This window comes from Sebastes fasciatus, chromosome 13, assembly GCF_043250625.1.
Source record: "Sebastes fasciatus isolate fSebFas1 chromosome 13, fSebFas1.pri, whole genome shotgun sequence".
Taxonomy (NCBI): domain Eukaryota; kingdom Metazoa; phylum Chordata; class Actinopteri; order Perciformes; family Sebastidae; genus Sebastes; species Sebastes fasciatus.
Genome location: NC_133807.1, coordinates 24353560 through 24372854, shown reverse-complemented (window position 1 = coordinate 24372854; position 19295 = coordinate 24353560). Strand labels below are relative to the sequence as shown.

The window sequence follows — 19295 nt, the reverse complement described above, 5'->3', positions numbered from 1 at the left end:
AGTCTGAGTTAACAGGGGTCGAAACAGGAAGTACATTCAGATAGCCTTTCAAAATAGAGGCTTAAAGAATGTCTTTGTGTTTCTCTGAATACAAGCTGAGATGAATTTTGTTTCAAGACTTCTTCAAGGTAGCTGGCACAAGCTTTTCATCCATCCATCCTTTATCTGTAACTGCTTATCCTATTCAGGGTCTCGAGGGGGCTGGAGCCGGACTATCACTATCATATCAAAAGTCGCTTAAAGGGTCATTTAATTGCTGTTTTGTAATTGCCTTTCCCCATGTTGTCCATGTAACTGTTTTTATGTTTTTTTATTTTTTCCCCACTCACAATGTTATGTTTGGTTACGATTGCCCAGAAGTCTTTATAGATATTTAAATCAATATCCTCCTCACAAACACTAACCATACACTTCCACGCAAAACACACACACACACACACACACTTGTCATTTTTTATATATTTACAGTATTGTTATTGTTGTTATTATATATATATATCTTTGTCTAATTATCATATTATTTCTTTATATTAATCTTGTCTCTAGGTGGAGGCTTCAGATAAGCCCAGTTGGGTTTTTTGCCTCTTCCTGCACTGTATATTATTCATTTATTTTTTTTGTTATGTTGTGTAGTCTTAAATTGTGCAAAATAAATAAACCATAAACAGGGCTGACACATAGAGACAGACAACCGTTCACGCTCACATTCACACCTACGGCGATTTTGAGTCAACAGTTAACCAAACCTGCATGTCTTTGGACTGTAAAGCCGGAGAAAACCCACGCTAACACAGGGAGATCGTGCAAATTCCACACATAAGGGCCCCAAGCCGTGTTTGAACCTGCGACCTTGTGCTAACCACTGCAACACTATGCAGCCGCCTACAGTTACAGTTAAAAAAACATTTACAATCAATTAAAACTAGATCTGAAATAAAGCCTTTGAACAGCCGTAGTGGCATGTCACCATGGTATGCCTTCCCTAACTTGGGTAGCCTAGTGGTAGTCCCAAATGGTAAATGGACTTGCATTTATATCGCGCCTTTCTAGTCGTCCAACCACTCAAAGTGCTTCACACTCCGTATTTTGCTCAAGGACACTTCGACTTATGGACCAGAGGAGCCAGGGATCAAACCGCCAACCCTCCAATTGGAGGGCGACCCTCTCGACTCTGAGCCACAGCTGCCCCGGCTAAATAAGTTATTTATTATAATTGCAAAATTTGTTACAGCGCCCCCAAATCCCAAAACGTGGTAAAGCACACCCACGATTTCTTTTATTTCTTATCAAATTAGTATCCTTGCCCCTGGAATTTGTTATAGATAGACTGTCTGACTGTTGTTATAGAGCCCTCAAATGCTCCCAAGATCTCCTCCAAGCTTATGACAATTTAGAATAGTAGTAGGCTATAATACATTTTAGAGGTTTTTAAAATGGGAAAGGATTTGGGGCCAAATACTTTCTGGATATGATGGGATTTAGGAACTTTACATGACTTAATAAATACTTTAACACAAAGTATTTATGAATAAAGGGACGTTTTATTTTGAAATCCATGTCCTGAAGTGATATTTATTGTGTGGTGGAGGACTTGACGGTGGTCTGACACTGACAGAGTGCAGACCCTCATCAGTCTGATCTGCTTCACTCCACATCACAAGTCTCTGAGCTCAAAATAGCAGCATCATCTCTCTCTGTGGCTGCCATCACACTTCTGAAGTATTATATCAATCTATAGGCATGATAAGCTTTAAAATGGCACCCTGATGGTCTTGGGAGTGTGTGTGGTGTCCTGTCCCCTTTAAATATATCATAAAATAAACATGTTTTGTATGTTGAAGCAGCTTCTTTCTCTGTTCTTTAGAGACTGACTTTCCTGTAATATAAATTAATTTAGACTTGCAAAACACAAAAAAACTCTCAGTTCACCTTTAATGACCTGTGTTTTCACCTGAACTTCACCTGGACCACAATCATTTCCCTGAACCCAAAGAGGAGGCATTTAGCTGGCACAAGCTGCATATTCAGAGACACAGCAGACGTCCAGGCCACAGTTTCAATTGTATAAACCTACTTAAAGGTCACATGATGAGGCTTCAAGTGGCCTCTTGACACACACACACACACACACACGCACACTGCACATTGTTGGTTTTGTTTGGGAATAGCCAGCTGAGTGATGTTTACTGCCGAGTGGTATTTACAGGCCAGTCTGCCGTACTTCCTTTTTCTCAATATATCTCCATCACCGCTGGCAACACTGACAGGGCACCTTGTTTCAGTGGATATCTGAGCTTTACAGAGTCTGGATGGGACCTATTGTGGTTAAAATCATGCAAATAGAGACCATTTGGCAGGGGCGAGTCTAGGATCAGACCTTTAGGGGGACTCAGCCCTTTAGCCTCTTTACTTATGTAAAGGAAAACACAAATTCAGAATTCAAAATGTTAACAAAACTTTAATATAATGCATATCTATACTGCATGCAAAAAAATGCAAATGCAAAACTGCATGGGATTATCATAAAGTGTGCATGTCTGTAAAGGGGAGACTCGTGGGAGAACCCATTTTCATTCACATATCTTGAGGTCAGAGGTCAAGGGACCGCTTTGAGAATGGCCGTGCCAGTTTTCCCTCACCAAAATTTAACCTAACTTTGGAGCTTTATTTATCCTCCTTCTCAACAAGCTAACATGGTCGGTACCAATGGATTCCTTTAGTTTTATAGTTTCATATGATGTCAATATCTAGGTGTGCTTGAACACTCCTAAAAATAATCTAAAATCACCCCTACCATTAGGAGGCCATTCGTGATCCTTTAAGCTGGCAGGTTGGTGACATATACAGTACATCTAAGAAACCATCGCTCCACTTTGTCCAAAGAAAAGTTGGTATGAGCATGTGTTCGCTGATACAGTGGTTCAGTCTGTAAAGGGTGTTTGGAGATCAGAGGTGGCTTCGCCGTCTTAGCAGACGGGCTGAGGTGGCTGCTTTGTGTTGTGTCTCGATGGCCTTGATGAAGTGAGGGCTAAAATTAACCAAAGAACACACATTCCTTCCCATGGCCCCTTGGTGTGAGAGCCAAGTGAGACAGGAATGTGCACTAAAGAGGGCAGCGAAAGACAAAGAGCTTTGGCTGCAACACTGGATGATACACGGGAGTTCGTAGGACCTGCTGCAGCATCCCACAGATTATTTCCTCATATAAGAGCTGAAAAGTCCAACATAAAAGTTCAGTTTGTATTACTCCACTGAGGACGTTGCTTTCTGTCCCATTTGTCTTTTTGTTTGTGTATTTATCCGAGCGATTGAGGAATATTTTAAATTGATTGTAAAATAGGGTATTTAGTAAACTTTTACATTACTTACTTTGATGAAAAAACTAAATTGTGTTTAGAGCTGTTTAATTATTAATTAAAGAAGACATATTATGCGTTTGTGCTCTTTCCCTTTCCTTTAGTGTTTTATATAGTTATTTTTGTGCGTGTAAAAGGTCTGCGAAGTTACAAATCCCAAAGTCCACGCCAAAGGGAGTTACTCTCCCCCACAGAAACACTGCTCCTGAACTGCCTGAAATGCCTCACTTGAAGTCCCACCTTTTCTTCCATAACGTGGTGATCTCACCAAGTAACATATTTGCACAATACCTGTCGAGCGGCTAGTTTGGCACGCCCTCAATCCAATCAGAGCAGACTGGGCTTTCCGAGTTCAAACAGAGGGTGAAAAGAGGTGCTGCAGCACAGCCGGTATGAGAAAAATAAAGTGTTTTTTTAACATTAAAGCATGTAAACATGTACTTGTAGAAACCCAAAATACAACCTGAAAATAAGCATAATAGGTCCTCTTTAATCAATCATTCGATCCATAAACTGTCAGCAAATAGTAAAAAACACAATTTCCTTAAGCTTAAGGTGACATCTTCAGATAGCTTTTTTTATCCAACCAACAGTAAACTCAAATATATCTAGTTTACTGTCACATATTCTAAACAAAAGCCGCATAACAACAAGGTAATGTGTGGCATTTTTGCTTGAAAAATTCAGCTGTAGCGTATTTTGATGTAGGCTCGAATCAAAAGCAGATTGAATATTTGCAATTATTAAAAAACAATGTCTGCAGCCTTGGCGATGGTATGTGCTCTCCAGTATGTTGAAATTATTTTCTGCACCCATGAAAAGCATCAGAATTCATCAGGGGCGTAAGGAATTACTTGATGAGAGAAAACTATATTGAAATGATCACAATCAAGGGTATTTGTGTGATGCCTGCACACCTCCTGGAAGTCCATGCTCCAAAGCGTTGGCATTTTCTAACGAGACCGGGTGACTTTGTGCATTCATGTTTTCTATAGCTTACATGACAGCTGTTGTCACTTCGCACCCGCTGTGGAAAGATAATGAGCTTAAAAATGCCCATCTTCGCCCCTTCCCAGCCCTGTGGAACAGCTCTGGATGGGAAAGTGTTGCAGACGTCAGGGCCAGAGCCCCGACCGCCTGAGAGCTTTATCTGCCTGGAATTCCTCAGCTCAGCTCAGGGTTGACTTCTGTACAGACCTGAGAGACCCACCATTCCTCCGATAAGAGCCAGGCTAAACAGATACAGTACAGACTGGACTTTACACACACTCTGTTACACTTTATCCCAAAGAAAGATGTGTTATATGAGGTTTAAATGCATTTCTCTCAAATATACTGAAGCTCAGGACAAAAACATGTTCTTCATGGTGACTCAAAAGTTCAAATATTTAGCGACTACTGCCACATGTATGTGTTGGTGGAGAGCTGAAACAGGTATCATTCTCTTCATCAGAACGAGAGGAAACACTTCTGTAATCTATTTCTGTAAGTCTCTTTTTGTAGAAACCTGGTGACGTGATATTACGGGAAACAGACTTTTTGTAAACTTGAGTTCAGGTGTTTGACAATCCAGTGCAGGTGTTTACCTGTTTCTCAGGAAACACTATTTTCAGCAACAATTATCTATCTGTCAAGACGTACAGTAACGCTCATAATGAGCCTTGATATTACAGGAAGTGAAGCCCGTCTGCTCGGCGGTACGGCCTGGCCGACGGGCAGAAACAATCAGCTATGATGAATAGTGCCTGTCTGCTGCTGTCATTCCTCTAGTAGTTAACTGTCAGCATATATAACACTCATTTCAGTGAGATGAAAGATGATATACTGTATATACACTACCGTTCAAAAGTTTGGAATCGGCTGTTATATGGATGTTTTTCTTCTTTCCTTCACTAATAAATATTTTAACAGGGATAAAAACAGCATAATTCAGACACTAAATGTATTATTTACATTTGAAATAGTGATGGCCCCAAGAGAAGAAAAATTAAATGATTCAAACTTTAATTTAGTCGATGTCCCCACAGTGTTTCATGACAAAATGGACTTTCTACAACTTAAAGCTGCAGTAGGCAGAATAGTTTTGGCATCATTGGGCAAAAATTCCATAATAACCTTTCAGCATATTGTAATCCAAGTGTTCTGAGAGAAAACTAGACTTCTGCACCTCCTCAGGACTCTGTTTTCAGGCTTTAGAAAATCTAACCTGTGATGGGAGACTTTGACCAATCACAGGTCATTTTATTGAGAGAGCGTTCCCATTGGCTGTGCTCCGGTCATGTGACCGGAACTTGGTTTCCTTCACCAGATTTCACAATGGCGACGGCGTCACAAACTTTCTCATTTTACAGCTAAACCGTGCACTACAAGATGATTCTGAAAACATTTGAGGAGAGAAATAGGCATTACAGTAACATAATATTGATTCATATTTGATCAGCGCTGCCTAGTTTGACCGTTTGGTTGGAGTTCGTGAGTGATTGACAGCCGGCTCTCATAGACGGCAGCTGGACAGCGGACCTCAGAGCAGCTCTGACTGGTTGTTTTCCTCCGGTATGTGAGATCTTGCAGATGCCGTTAGGAGCACCGGAGGACACAGAGGCACATGATTTTATTTCAGGTTCCTGTTTCATGTGCTATTGTCAGGATATAGCGACCGATTTATAAAAATAACTCTTTTTTTTAAATCATATTTGCTCCAATTTTGCCTACTTCAGCTTTAAAAGCATGAAATCAAGCTTTTGTGGCAGGCGATTACAAACTTTTAAACAATAATGTATATGTCAGTATTGAATCAAAAGGAAAAAAACACGACTATGAACATATGACCTGTCGTGAAAAATGGATGGAAAGCTTGTTGGAAACAAAACAAGGAGGCATCATCTCTAACAAACAAAATGTTTTATTGTTGTTAAGTTAACATGACGTCATAGCGTGTAGCATTGGTCAAAACTAATGTTATAGTCCCATCTGCAGAGGTTTCTTCCAACAACAAAAAAAATCATCTGTGTCTTTGCTACAAAACACAGGAGTCAGAAATGATATCTATAAAAACACAGTGTATACAAGAGAGGCCTGCGTGTTATTGGGAGAAACAGGAGAAGGGGCTGAGTGACAGGAGTGGAAGTTGTGGAGGGGAGAAGGTGGGAGGCACATGGGAAAACAAATTCACAGCGTGTCCTTGGCGACGAGCGCAGCGACAGCCAGCTTCGGCGTAGCACCACCCTCATTAGTGGCAGGGCCTGTCTGCACAGCTTCAGACAGCGGGACTTCCAACAAAGCAGGAGGCATGTTGGATTACAGTGTTTGAGCTGTGACATCCATCCTTCCATCCTCCCATCCTCCTTTTCCTTTGTACCCCAGCATCCTCTCTTTCAAAATAAAAACATAAGGGTTTCTGGTGCTGAGGGATTTGTTGGAGGTTATCTCCACAGCATTTTCCGCCGTCTCTGCATCTCTCTCTCTCTCTGCTATCAGTCAAAACACTACAGAAATTGACCGGTGAATTTGAAGGAGGGAGGTTGGTGGATTAACTGGAGGCTAGAGGACGCGTCGGCTTCCAAACACCTCCTCAACCTGGCTCTTCCCCTATCACACCTGCTGGATAAGTGGGCATGCCCTGACGCGTCCTGGTGTCAACAAAATGTCTTATCAGCTTGCGTTCAAGAGACAGAGGACACCAAGAGCTGAGCGTGCGATGAACGGAGGATGCAGAAGAGCAGAAGTGACGTGATGGAGGAACTCATTCGACTTCCCCTCAGGACTGTGTGGGTTTAGACAGACTCTCCTGACTCTGTTGTTAGTTAGTTTTTGTTGCACAACTTTTTATATACGGTAATGCATGTCACCCTAAAAGGTTGCCATGGTCACTAACCTCTGAGTGGAAAGAATTCAAACATAGCATCTGCTATTTGGTGCAGGCACATGGAGTAGACGCAGCAAAAATGGGCTGCACAAGACAGGATTCAGGCAACCGTTTTGCAATTTCGCGAGATAATTGGAATACTGATGCCAAAAGTCATGCATCAATCATCGCACCTTTCATTTAATTTTGGCAGGGATTTAATCTCGATTGCCTGTCATCTGTCTCTGTTCGTCTGATGTCTTTCAAGATTTCGATTCTGCCAACGGATCTTGCTCGACTCTCAAGTGCCTTTGGGATTTGTCTAGTGTGCTTCCCTAGTGTGCTATACTGTCTGTAAACTCAATTCCTGCAGATCACTGACTGTCGTACATCCCATTTGTTGTTGTATCTCCTGGTGTTGTAGTTTTACCCATCAAAAGCAGCCATAGCAGGTTGTTTGGCCACCCAGTGAGGTTGAGGGTTGTAACATCAACACATACTGAGTTTAATGATCTCCACCCAGCTGCGATCTGAGCACACATCTAATTAGCCAGAAGTGAGACAGGATTGCACTAATTGAAAACACCTGTACAGGTCATACGAGCAGCGACACACAAGCAGAGGCGGCTGCTGCTACAACAAATGCAAAAATAGCACCAGGCAAAGGTAAAAAATTCACCTGTCGTTCTGCCAAAAGCTGCTCTAACATACATATACCTCCAATTTCCTGCTTAAATCCAATTCTGATGTCAGCAAAAACCCCAACTCCCTCTTGTACTTCCCTTGCCACATTTCACATACACATAACCACACGTCAACCTCCACCGTGCTACATGTTAGCTGAACACAATCACTATGTTTCAAGGCCTCTTCTATGGCAGCTAATCTGAAACAATGCTAAAATATCTGCTCGGTCAGTCTAAATTAGAATTAAACAGTCTAGGAGTATTTAATGGTTATGTCATTGCTGTGGGGCAGTGAACAGATTAGCCTGCAGGTGATGATGAAAGGAGAGAAAAATGAAATGATGTGATGACTGTGACGGGGCAGCTTTGTGGTTTGGAAACAACAGCGAAAATTGTACTAATCCTCAGATCGTGACTCAACTTTAAGGAAGGTCTTTGTGTTCAGTTGTTGATTCCTTAATGATCTAAAAAAGAAAAGACATCAGAGTTAAAAATAGAAAAATAACAAATCCCTAGTGAGTTTTCACTGCGTATGGCATCAGGTGTGCTGAGCTACAGTGAATGAGTGTGAAAACCTGCAGAAGGGTTCGACATTGCCCTCCAGAGGGAATAACTGAGAGGTGCAATGTGCAGATTGGCCTGCTTAAAGTGCGTGTGTGAGTTGGACTGTGCTGTTTTGTAAAAGCACATACCTCGCCATCTCTGGTCTCCACAGTTCGAACCAGGATGCTCCTTTTCACGTGGGCCTCTGGAGTTTTAGTGTCCAGGTTGGTTTCTAAAAGATCAGTAGAGGGAGAAAGCCGGGGAACAGTCAGTGCAGTCCAAGAAATGCAAGTTGTTTTGTTTTTTTGTTGTGGATTTTTCTGAGTTTTATATATATTCAAATGTTTTTAATGGGTTATCAAACCTTTACACATTGTACATTGTACAGTATGCCAACATCTGCATCCCACCCACCCCAACCCTCTGGGAGACAACAGAAAAATAAAATAATAATTATAATAATAATAATAATTATTATTATTATTATTATTATAACAAATATTGTTAAGAATATAAATTTAAAAAAAGAAAAAGAAAAAAACCTCACATGGTAAAATAGAAATTCTACAACAGTTCTATGCAGTTATGTGCAGTCATGTGTATAAATTAATTGTCTGTGTATTTCTGTTTGCACGCTCGCTTGCCTCGAATTGCCCCTTGAGGGACGAATAAAGTATTTTGAATTGTTATAGTTGTCGATTTTTATTACCAACACTTATATTTCTCATAGTATGTAGACATTATTATAGTAGTGCGGGAATGGTTGCCAAAGAAAGGCAAGTTTATTATTATGTTCAAAGATGTTTTACTCAGCCATCTGATGTACTAGAAGTACCGTTACACACAGTAAATGTAGTATATTTAAACAGTGAGGACACAAGAGTGACACCCCCAAGAAAGTCCCCACTGAGCAATAGACGTCTTTTCAACATCGCCTCTAGCTCTGATACAGACCACAGGATTTAAAAATGCATAAAAGCCTGCAAATATTTAATATAATCACTGCACATCCATGTGTTTACAGTATAGCTGTTTATTTATAGTCATAGAGATTCACAGATTGAAACAACGCTGAGGCTAATAATGATAATAATAATAACAATAATAATAATAATAATAATAAATTGGACTTATATAGCGCCTTTCAAGAAACCCAAGAACGCTTTACAAAGAGGGCACTCAAAATCATACTAATAAATAAAACAGAGGAAAACTGTAGCTGGGTAATGAAAACGAGTGATGGGTAGGATGAGTTAGAGGTCATAGGCGTTGATGAACAGGTGGTGCTTGAGGTGTTTTTTGAAAGTTTCCAGGGATGAAGCATTTCTGATTTCAGGAGAGAGAGAGTTCCAGAGGGCCGGGGCTGCGACGCTGAAGGCTCTGTCGCCGAAAGTTTGCAGCCTGGTGTCGGAGGAACGTAGTTTTCGGGATGGAGTGTAGGGGTGGAGAAGGTCAGTTAGGTACTGGGGGGAGGGCATGGAGGGATTTGTATGTGAGAAGGAGGCGACTAGACGTCTACTAAACTTTCACTTTTCAACCTTGAATAATCTTAGCCAAACTAAATGTCTACAGACAAATAGATGTATAATATAAAGCTATTAAACTGATCTTCAACGTCAAATTGCTCAGTGGGTCAGATTACCCAACGTTCCAAAATATGACATTCAGGGAGTAAAGAGCGTATAAGATGCTAAGGGGAGCCAGATAGTCCTGTTTTTGTTGTGTTTTTCAGGCATTTTATGTGTTTACTAGATTGCCAACAGTGGTGAGATGACAGGAAATGTTGGGGAAGAGAGATGGAGAATGACATGATGCAACATTTGTCACCAGCGCACCCTGAGCCCCAGTATTTCTTATGGATGTTCATGGTGCACAAGCAGTGATTACTAAGTGATTACCCTTGAACTTTCTTCTAGCGGACAAAATTTCTACTTGTTATCAAGGAACAGTCAAATATATTAAACATGACATTTGCTGAGCACTTTCTAAAAAGCAAAAATCAATATAAAGCAAGAGAATATGCAGGGTCACATTTAATACTGACCTCTAAACTGCATGTTGGAAAAGCTCTGAACTGGAATAGTGATCCTGAAGGAAGAAGAAGAAGGAAGAATCATTACTCGTTTACATTTGTTGGTTTTGTCGAACCCAACCGGTCCGTCGAGCTCCGGCTCACCTGCTCTCCTCTCCCTCCAGCAGCTTCCTGTAGGTGGCGATCTCGATATCCAGGGCCAGTTTGACATTGAGGAGGTCTTGGTACTCCTGCAGGTGTCTCGCCATATCCTCCTTCAGCGCGTGGATGTCCTCCTCCAGACGGCACACTGTATCCTGGTAACCAGAAGTCTCCGTTGCGAAGCGGTCCTCCATCTCCCGGAGCTGGCGTTCCAGAGACTCGTTCTCAAAGAAGAGAGACAAGAAGACCGAGTTATGAACACCAACATCTCATGTGGCAGACTGTAGTTTACTGAGGATTCATTTTAATGGTCTACTTAGATTATTTTAAAGGATAGTGCGGCTGCCAACACTAATACTGTTAGTGTTGCTACTTTCGTTTTGTTTTCAGTTTCATTGTGTTATAATATAGAACCAACACAACAGAAATAGAATATGAGAAGGAATTGGAAAAGTGGGAAAAGGATGAAGGATGCAAAATATGGCATAAACAATGAAAAGTTTTAGAGCAAGGACTTAAATGAGTGTTGAGGTTTAGTGAACTTACTGTCCCGCGGAGAGCCTCAAGATCGCAGGTCATCGCTTGGAGCTGACGGCGGTATTCATTGGCCTCCTGTTTGGTCTGGCGCAGGGCTTCTGTGTTTCGATTGGCTGCATCTGTCAGGTCATTAAACTGTATACAAAAGGTATATATTAATGTGCATTACTCTACTTCTCAGTACTACACACTTCATAAAAGGCTGAGTCTTCTGACCTTGGATCGGTACAAGTCCTCCGTCTCATGTATGTTTGCAGTGGCCATGGTTTCATACTGGACCCTGATGTCCCTCAGAGCAGCAGTCAGGTCTGGTTTGGACACATCCAGGTCAACGTGCACCTGCTGGGCCATGATCTGCTCCTGTAACTCACGCTGCTCCTGAGATGGGGGGAAGGTCGTGGAATGAGGTCAAATGAGGTGGTTAAAGGTACAAGTAGTGATATTTAAAGTTGATTAAACATGTCTTACCTCCTCATGAGTCTTCTTCAGGAAGTTAATCTCCTCCAGCAGGGCATCGATCTTTCTCTCCAAATGGACACGATTGAGAGCCGCCTCATCCACATCCTATGCAAAGAATGAGGCACACAGTCAAATATACTGAATGTATATAAATTATTAAGTTCATGAATTCAGGGAAATATCAGCAGAATTACCTGTCTGTAGGCATTCAAATTGTTCTCTGCATCCTGTCGGAGGCCAATCTCATCTTGCAACCTGAGGAAGTCACAAAAAAGAAGTGAAAGTGTGAAATTAAAGTGCTTCATACAGTAGGTGATGGTGGGCAATGCTGAATCAAAACTACACAAAACAAATCTGTTTTCTGATCTGCCACTCAGTCGTTTCAAAAAGCAGTGATGTAGGTTTCCAAAGTAAGCCAATCAATAAGGTTATGAATAATGTGAATGCTAGCACTAGTGGAGTCAAAGTTAGTTGTGCTAAGTTTGGAAATAACTGAAAGCGTTAGTTTGGATATTTTGAAGTGGGGTTGAATGTATACTCCAACATTCTGCGAGGTAAAATGACTGTTTTTGTGAATGGAGCCTGGTCTGGTCTTGAAGACCGCAATATAACGGAAATGGTTGTTTACCTCGCTGTCATACAGCCCTTCCGACGGGGGACGACTGAAGCTGTTATATTGCAGTCTTCAAGACCAGACCAGATTCCATTCACAAAAACAGTCATTTTACCTTGCAGAACATGGGAGTTGCTGGTCTACTGCTGCATCAATCGGTTAGTTTGTTTGTGTTATTGTGCGACTTTCGGATCCAAACTAACGTGGCGTCCACAGCAGTGCATTGCTTAGCTTCCGTGTAGTTGGAAAACCGGGAAAAAACGTGGGAAAAAGTTTTTAGAAGGGCTTGGGAAAATAGCATTTTGATGCTAAAACATACATACTTTCACCAAATTTGAATGTTTGGATTTAAATACATAACCTGAACACCACTGTGAAGCTACAGAATGATATAAAAACCTAATAATTTCAATTCTTATTTAACAGGAAAACACATAAGAATATATATGCCATAGCATACATTTTAATAAGATATGTTTCTAAAATCAGTATTTCAGTTTTGCTCTCTTGCCTGTTAGTATGTTTTTTCTCCTGCCTGCTCCGTTATGGCACATCAGTAAGAGAGAAACAAGCACACAGTTTTCTGCTATTCAAATTTCCGTCATAATAAGTCAAACTATGGAAAGTGAAAACCTATTTCAAGCATGTCGATCAGATTTTTTACTGTGAGCTCCAGTGCTGCTGCTCCGCGTGCTTCAGGAGACGACGGGGGCTCAGCTGAAAGGGCAGTTTATGCATCATTACACATTCACTCCAATCTAACAGCCAGAGGATTTTCCCACGGGATGGAGTTCACAAACACACCGTCACAAAGGATGCATGTGTGCACGCACAATCTCACACGCAGACTCACACCACACTGCAATCCATCTGAGGCATGGCAACATAAACGCCCAGACTTGGGGTAACATCTGTATAGCTTCACGCAGAGTTCGCTGAATGGAGTGGTGCAAGAAAAGCAGCAGGATCACAAAGGTGACCTTTGACCTTCTCAGCCACGACCTTCACTATTCACTCTGCTCTCTCAGGGGAGCTGCTGCTGCGCGGTAATCAGAGGGTAGTCTGAAGTAGACTTTTCCACCCTCAGGGACATTAAATCACTTATTCTCCTTACTAAATTAAATTATAGATTCATGGCACGAGTGCTCTGTAAGTTAAAAAAACGGGAAACGGGATACGGGACTGCAGTGAATGAGTGTTTTGGAGTAACAGCGGACAAGAGAACATCTGCGTGGTTGTCTGCTTCCTTTGTGGAGGGCTGCCATTGTGTTTGCCTCATTCCTCCGCACTCGCTCAATGGCGACGAGGGGTTCAGTCGGGATCACGTTTGTAAAGAGGGATCCAGGAGTAAAGCTCGGGCAGAGCACAGCGGTCTGCATTCCAACCAATCACAAGAAAACCAAATCTGCATATAAATGCATTCGTAATTAAAGAAAAGAAAAAACTCTCAGCTCCTGTCGTATTTTGTTCTGAGAGACTTTCTATTTTGCAAAATCCAAGTTGACCAAAAGCTGTTGACTACACATTTGTGAGCAACTCCAGACCGTGACAAATGTGTTACTTTGAACCAAAAAGATGCATAGAAGAGGTAAACACACTTTACAGGAGATAAAACGGAAATTTAGTGAGTAAAAGCCCAGATAATCAGAAGAGGGGACAAAGCAGGAAGGTGTTTGGTACTCCTTCCCTCCACCTGTTGCATGTCTTTTCGTTAGTTAATCTAAATTTTAAACTTATGAGCACGCTTGTAAAGTTATCTGTCAACATGTTTTTACATTTTAAATGTCTATTTCTTTTGACCACAAAGCTGTGCGGGACTTTTTCTACATTTATATTTTAGCTATTGAGCTGATATCCAAACTTTCAATAAGTTTTTTTAAGTGCCAAATTAAACATAAAAGTGTTTTCATCATCTGAAAGTACAAGCAAAAAAGGTAGTATGCAAGAGTCAGTCACATTATATAGGCTAAATCTATCACTTCATCTAATACTCTTCTTAAAACATATAGTCAAGCCATCCTGTGATCCTTCTATTTTACTTCTGTACTTGTGTTTTGTAGTTTTAATATTAATTGTCATGTTTTACTATGTTTAATGCCTTACTGCTTGTTTTAATTATTGTTTTGAATAGGGCTATTTCTTATTGTTTTATGATTAAGTGCATGTTTCTGTTGCTATTGTTTTTACCAAGTAAAGCACCTTGTAAACATTGCTTTGGAAAAGTGCTATATAAATAAACAACAACATGATCATCCTCCTCCTACCTCTGCTTGAGCATGTTGACATCTCCAGCCAGGTTGTCCTTCTCGATCTCCATCCGTGCTTTGCCAGCGGTGAGGCCGTCCACCTGCCTGCGCAGCTCTCTCAGCTCCTCCTGGTAGATGTCTCCCAGGCGGCTGGGCTCCTTCCCCTTCAGCTGGCTCAGCTCCGCCACCAGCACCTTGTTCTGCTGCTCCAACAGGCGCACCTTCTCTATGTAGCTGGCGAAACGGTCGTTCAGGCCCATCATCTCCACCTTCTCGTTGGTGCGCGTCTCCTTGAACTGGGCCTTCATCAGGGAGTCGGCTGAGAAGTCCAGCCGGTCCACGGGGCTCCCCAGGAGCAGGGCCGTGCTGGACGAACCCAGGGAGATCCGGGATATCGGGCTGGAGTGGGTGAAGTTGCGAGGGGTGCCATGCCAGGAGAGGCGGCTGGAAGAAAGGCTCCCAAGTCTGACTGCTGTGCTGCCCGAGCCCTGAGGCCCAAAACGCTTCCTGTACGAGGACTGGACTCTCTGACTCTCCATGATGGGGAATGAAGCACACTCTGGGCACAAACAAGGCTTTTATAGATGCAGGCGAACCCCCAAAGTCTAAAGCAAAGAGGCCACGGGGTGCGGCAGAGAGAAGGGAGGGTGGCAGGCAGTGAATTGGACAGAAAGGGAGAACGAAGGGGTGGTTTACATGACACTCAAAGAGCTGTGTGCCAGGGATTGTCTGTGCTCGTCCACTCAACTACAAAATGTCTCTTGGCTTTCTCCCTCGCCCTCACTCCCTATGCCTCTGACTCACTCTCTCTCTTACTTTCACCCCTTTTTGTCTCTCTCTCTCTTTCTTTCTCTTCTAGCTGAATGAAAAGGAATTTGTGTGACAGGGTCTGGCCACCAATTCAACCTGACCACACATGCGCTCTCACAAAAACAGAAAGTTTGATTGAACAAAGGGATGGAGCTGCTGGGAAGAGATCTTCACACTCTAATCAGAGAAAGCAACAGCAGACTGACGGATGAAGCAGATAAATTAGACACATGTGAGAAAGAGTGAAATATTAAATGTTTTGGTGTGTTGCACAATGTCCAACAGCCTGCGGGATTTAGAGGAATTACACTTTAGGTCCCGCTGAGGAGACAAACAGCATGCAGGACAGACACTTTACATGCACCTTGTTGAGGGATAGCAATCAACTAGAATTATCACAAACGTTAGAAAATAAGAATTCATAGCTGATGAAATTAAGCTATACATAATCACATAATGGGTTAAAACAATATTAAGAACTATTGTCAGACTTCCTACTATGGATCCTACTAATATTCCTACTAAGATTCCTACTAATATCAGTTGCCCACTTTCCTTAAACACTTGTTCTGTAAAAATAATGCACTTTGTGGCAGCAAGGGTCAAAAAGTCAAAGGTCAAAAAAGGGACAAATTTAGACAGAAGCAAATGATTATAGATGGAATATCATTAGCATGAGATTACCATTATTTGTCACCCTTGGAACAAAATACACTTTCTTGACACACTGGTGAGGGGGAACCGGAGGATGTGTCTACATTTCCGCAGTGGTGCCTCGGTCGGGACGGCGTTATCAGCTGTAACCGCCGTATGAGAGCAGTGCAGAGCGGCGGCTGAGAGCTAGCCAGTGTGGGGCACACTCACATGAGCATGCACTACAAGGCACACGTTGCTGGCCCAACTATATGTCAACAAAGCACAGAGAAGCTCAGATCACAACACACACAGAGGGAGACTTCATTCTCTGCTCAGGTAGACATTACTCCTCTATATATCTTTACATAGCAAATAGTTGTTTGCTGCTTTATTAATGCTCTAAATTTTAAATAGAGAACCTGTGATGTGTTATTATTATTATTATTATTATGCATTTTACAAACTTTTATTTCATGGCACGCAAAGAATTTTGTTTACAAAATTAAGCATGTGCCACTTGGCATCAAGTAACAAAGTGTCACCAGAGCCAATAACCAGGAGATTCTAATGTGCTCTCGAAGCTACAATATATATATTTTTAATTAGCTTAATAACATGACAAAACAACAAGCTATTCATCTATAATTGGTTGACCATCGTGCTGCGGGAGCACCTGCACACTTTCATTATTACATGGGTAGATTGTAGCCAAGGCTCCTGTGAGACTGCAGGACTCTGGGGTGTTCGCTATGTTCGGGTTATTAGACGTCCTATTTGGCTCCAAAGACAGATGGATGGTAGAGACGAGGAGGAGTGGGATGTAGAGAGGGGAGGGGAGTACAGACCTAATCTGAACTCCAGGAGGACTAACAGAGGCTGCGTTACAAAACCATTTTCACCCATTACCTTGACAACCGCAGGGCCCCGGCTACCTCGGGGCACTTCAGCTGATCTTTCTCTGAAGAGGATGGGGTTGTGACGGACTGCCTGCAAGTTTACATCCCTGAAGACAAGAAAAATTAAATCATTGGAGTGCTTTGACACAAAACACCGTCACAGCACTTACGTTTTATCTTATTTACTACAAATATAGTCAAAAACCTATCAAAGTAGTAAGAGGTTGTCAGAGAAGTGAAAAATATAGCATCAATAAATAATACTCTCAGTGACATAATAAAAATAAAGTGTAAAAATAAATAAGACTACAAAACTTTATTTCAACTCCTTCATATTACCATTTTTGTCACTTCAGTCAGAAATGACTGGGAATGAATGGACATCAATGGCTGCCAGGTCGTGGGAAACAGCAGTAAAAAAAAAGACTTTAACTGTACAGTACACATTTGGAAATCTTCCAACATTCATTTAAAGTTGAATTCAAACATTATTTGTAGTTAAGAAGATAAAACAGTGGTATAGTCACTTAACTGTGGGGTTGCTACAGGTAGTAAAACCACAACAGCAGTGGGCTATAAAGGACTTCTTTGTTACTGGGGTTATAAAATCACAGAGAGTGGAAACCAGTGGTACTGGGAGACAGTGAATAAAGCACCGTATGACTCCACTATCTGGCCTCGGAGTGTTGTTGGTGTTAAAGAAGTAAAACAACAACACAGTGACTTGAATTCCAATTGGTCTCTGTTGATAGAGGTTAAACTAGATGGCACACTGTAAGTCTGGCAGAGATTTGTTGATTTAAAAGGCTCCAGTCGCTAAGGATTTAATGCCGGGGTTGCATCATTAAGTTGACACTAATTGTTTCGGCTCACTGGATGTTTTAGACTACCACGGCCGTTGCCTCAGATCTGGTCACTGAGGTAGTATGTCCCGAAGATTAAACATGCACGGAGAGAGAAGAAGGGGGGTGGCGCAGACTCTGGACGGCCAAGTCAAACAGCTGATTCATGTGTCTGACATGAGGAGACCCGTTTCATTTGCAGGGCTTACAAGGAAAAAACGGGTGAGGGGTTGAATCTTAATGCTGCATGCTGGACTCATTCTGATCTCAGGCCAAGGAAACATGGCTTCCAGCAAAGTTTGACTGCGTAACACTCGCTTTGTGCTCTGGCATTTTACTCCCAGAATCCCTAGTGTGAACCACTCCTTTCCTCTCCGCCACCGCCGCCGCCATCCCTCACCCTCACTGATGGCAACGTACCAAATTGAATCCTGACTAACAAGCTGGAAATACGACGGTCTGAGCCCCGCCGTCATCACTACATCAAGGCCCCGGTTTCCCGGACAGGGTGTAAATTAAAAGGAGGAGTAGCCCTTAATTTTGAATAGTAACTTACTGAAGCACATGATTTCACCATGAATTGAACCACCTGTGTTGGTAGTCCTCATCAGTGAGGCCTGAGGCTGCTAAACAAACTGTAGCGGATCACAAAAAAGCATGTAATTGTTAATATTGGAGAAGTAAAAACAGACCAAACAATGGAAGCAGATTAAAGAAAAACACACAAAAAACTTGATGCCAAAAAACCCTTTAACTGATCAGCATTTGGAGAGAAAGCAAAGAAAGGTTTTTTCTCTTTGAGAAACAGATGGAAGTCTGGGATCCAGCAGTGAAATGATCCCCTCTGTTCTTTGAAGGTGAGAAAATGATTTTGGAAACTGCACAATTTCAGTAAAATCATGTAATCTCAGTTAGAGACCATGTTTAAGCCTTTGTCTAGTCCTCGATTAAAAGGAACCTATTGTGCTTTTGTGCTTTAAATAATAAATTAAGTGGAGTAAAAACTACAATATTATAGTATAAAGTAGTATAAAAAGAGTACATGTACTTGGTCATAAACTAATGGTAGGTTCATAAAGTCTTATGTTAATCTACCTGGAGCACTTGCCTGCATCACAGGTAAAACTAATTTGAGGTTAATTTGTGCTGCTGACCCTCAGGTACAACAACACAGTTTAATGCTTGGGTCATACTGAACCATGCAAGGCATCATGGGAATGGGGTGTGATGAAAATCAGGGGGCTTAACTGGGACGGATAAGCAGGCCATATGACTCGGTCCAAACACAGCGCAGCCACAAAGAGGAACGGTGGAGAGCCGGTTCAGTCCCGAAGCTCCAGTCTGCCTGTCAGCAGGAATGCTGGGGGCCCAAATGCACAGACGGAGCTGCATACCACACAAACACATCTCACAACAAACACAGCTCTCAGATACTAACTCTGACTGTAAAGTGTTCAAACCATAAGGGTGTCTAAACGTTGATACACACACTGATGGTCATCAAATCTTTAATTTGGACAGAAATGAGAAGATACCATGCTAGCAGCTCTGTGAGGCTGTACTTTGGCACCGTGGTGCTTTGAATTGTAGCATTTTATTATTCTTAAGTGTACTGTATTATTGTATTTATCAGACTTTAACTTTTCAAACCTTT

The 19295-nt window shown here is 41.9% G+C and overlaps 1 protein-coding gene across 1 annotated transcript; it reads right to left on the bottom strand.

The window, feature by feature from the left end:
- Positions 1-6240: 6240 nt before the first annotated feature.
- gfap (glial fibrillary acidic protein) lies at positions 6241-15174 on the bottom strand. The gene is made up of 9 exons (XM_074656351.1): positions 14476-15174; positions 11793-11853; positions 11608-11703; positions 11356-11517; positions 11149-11274; positions 10606-10826; positions 10474-10517; positions 8579-8661; positions 6241-8350 (listed from the first exon to the last, which is right to left on the bottom strand). Exons 1-9 carry the CDS (start codon positions 14994-14996, stop codon positions 8309-8311), a joined length of 1356 nt encoding a protein of 451 aa, XP_074512452.1. The 5' UTR covers positions 14997-15174; the 3' UTR covers positions 6241-8308.
- Positions 15175-19295: the final 4121 nt, after the last annotated feature.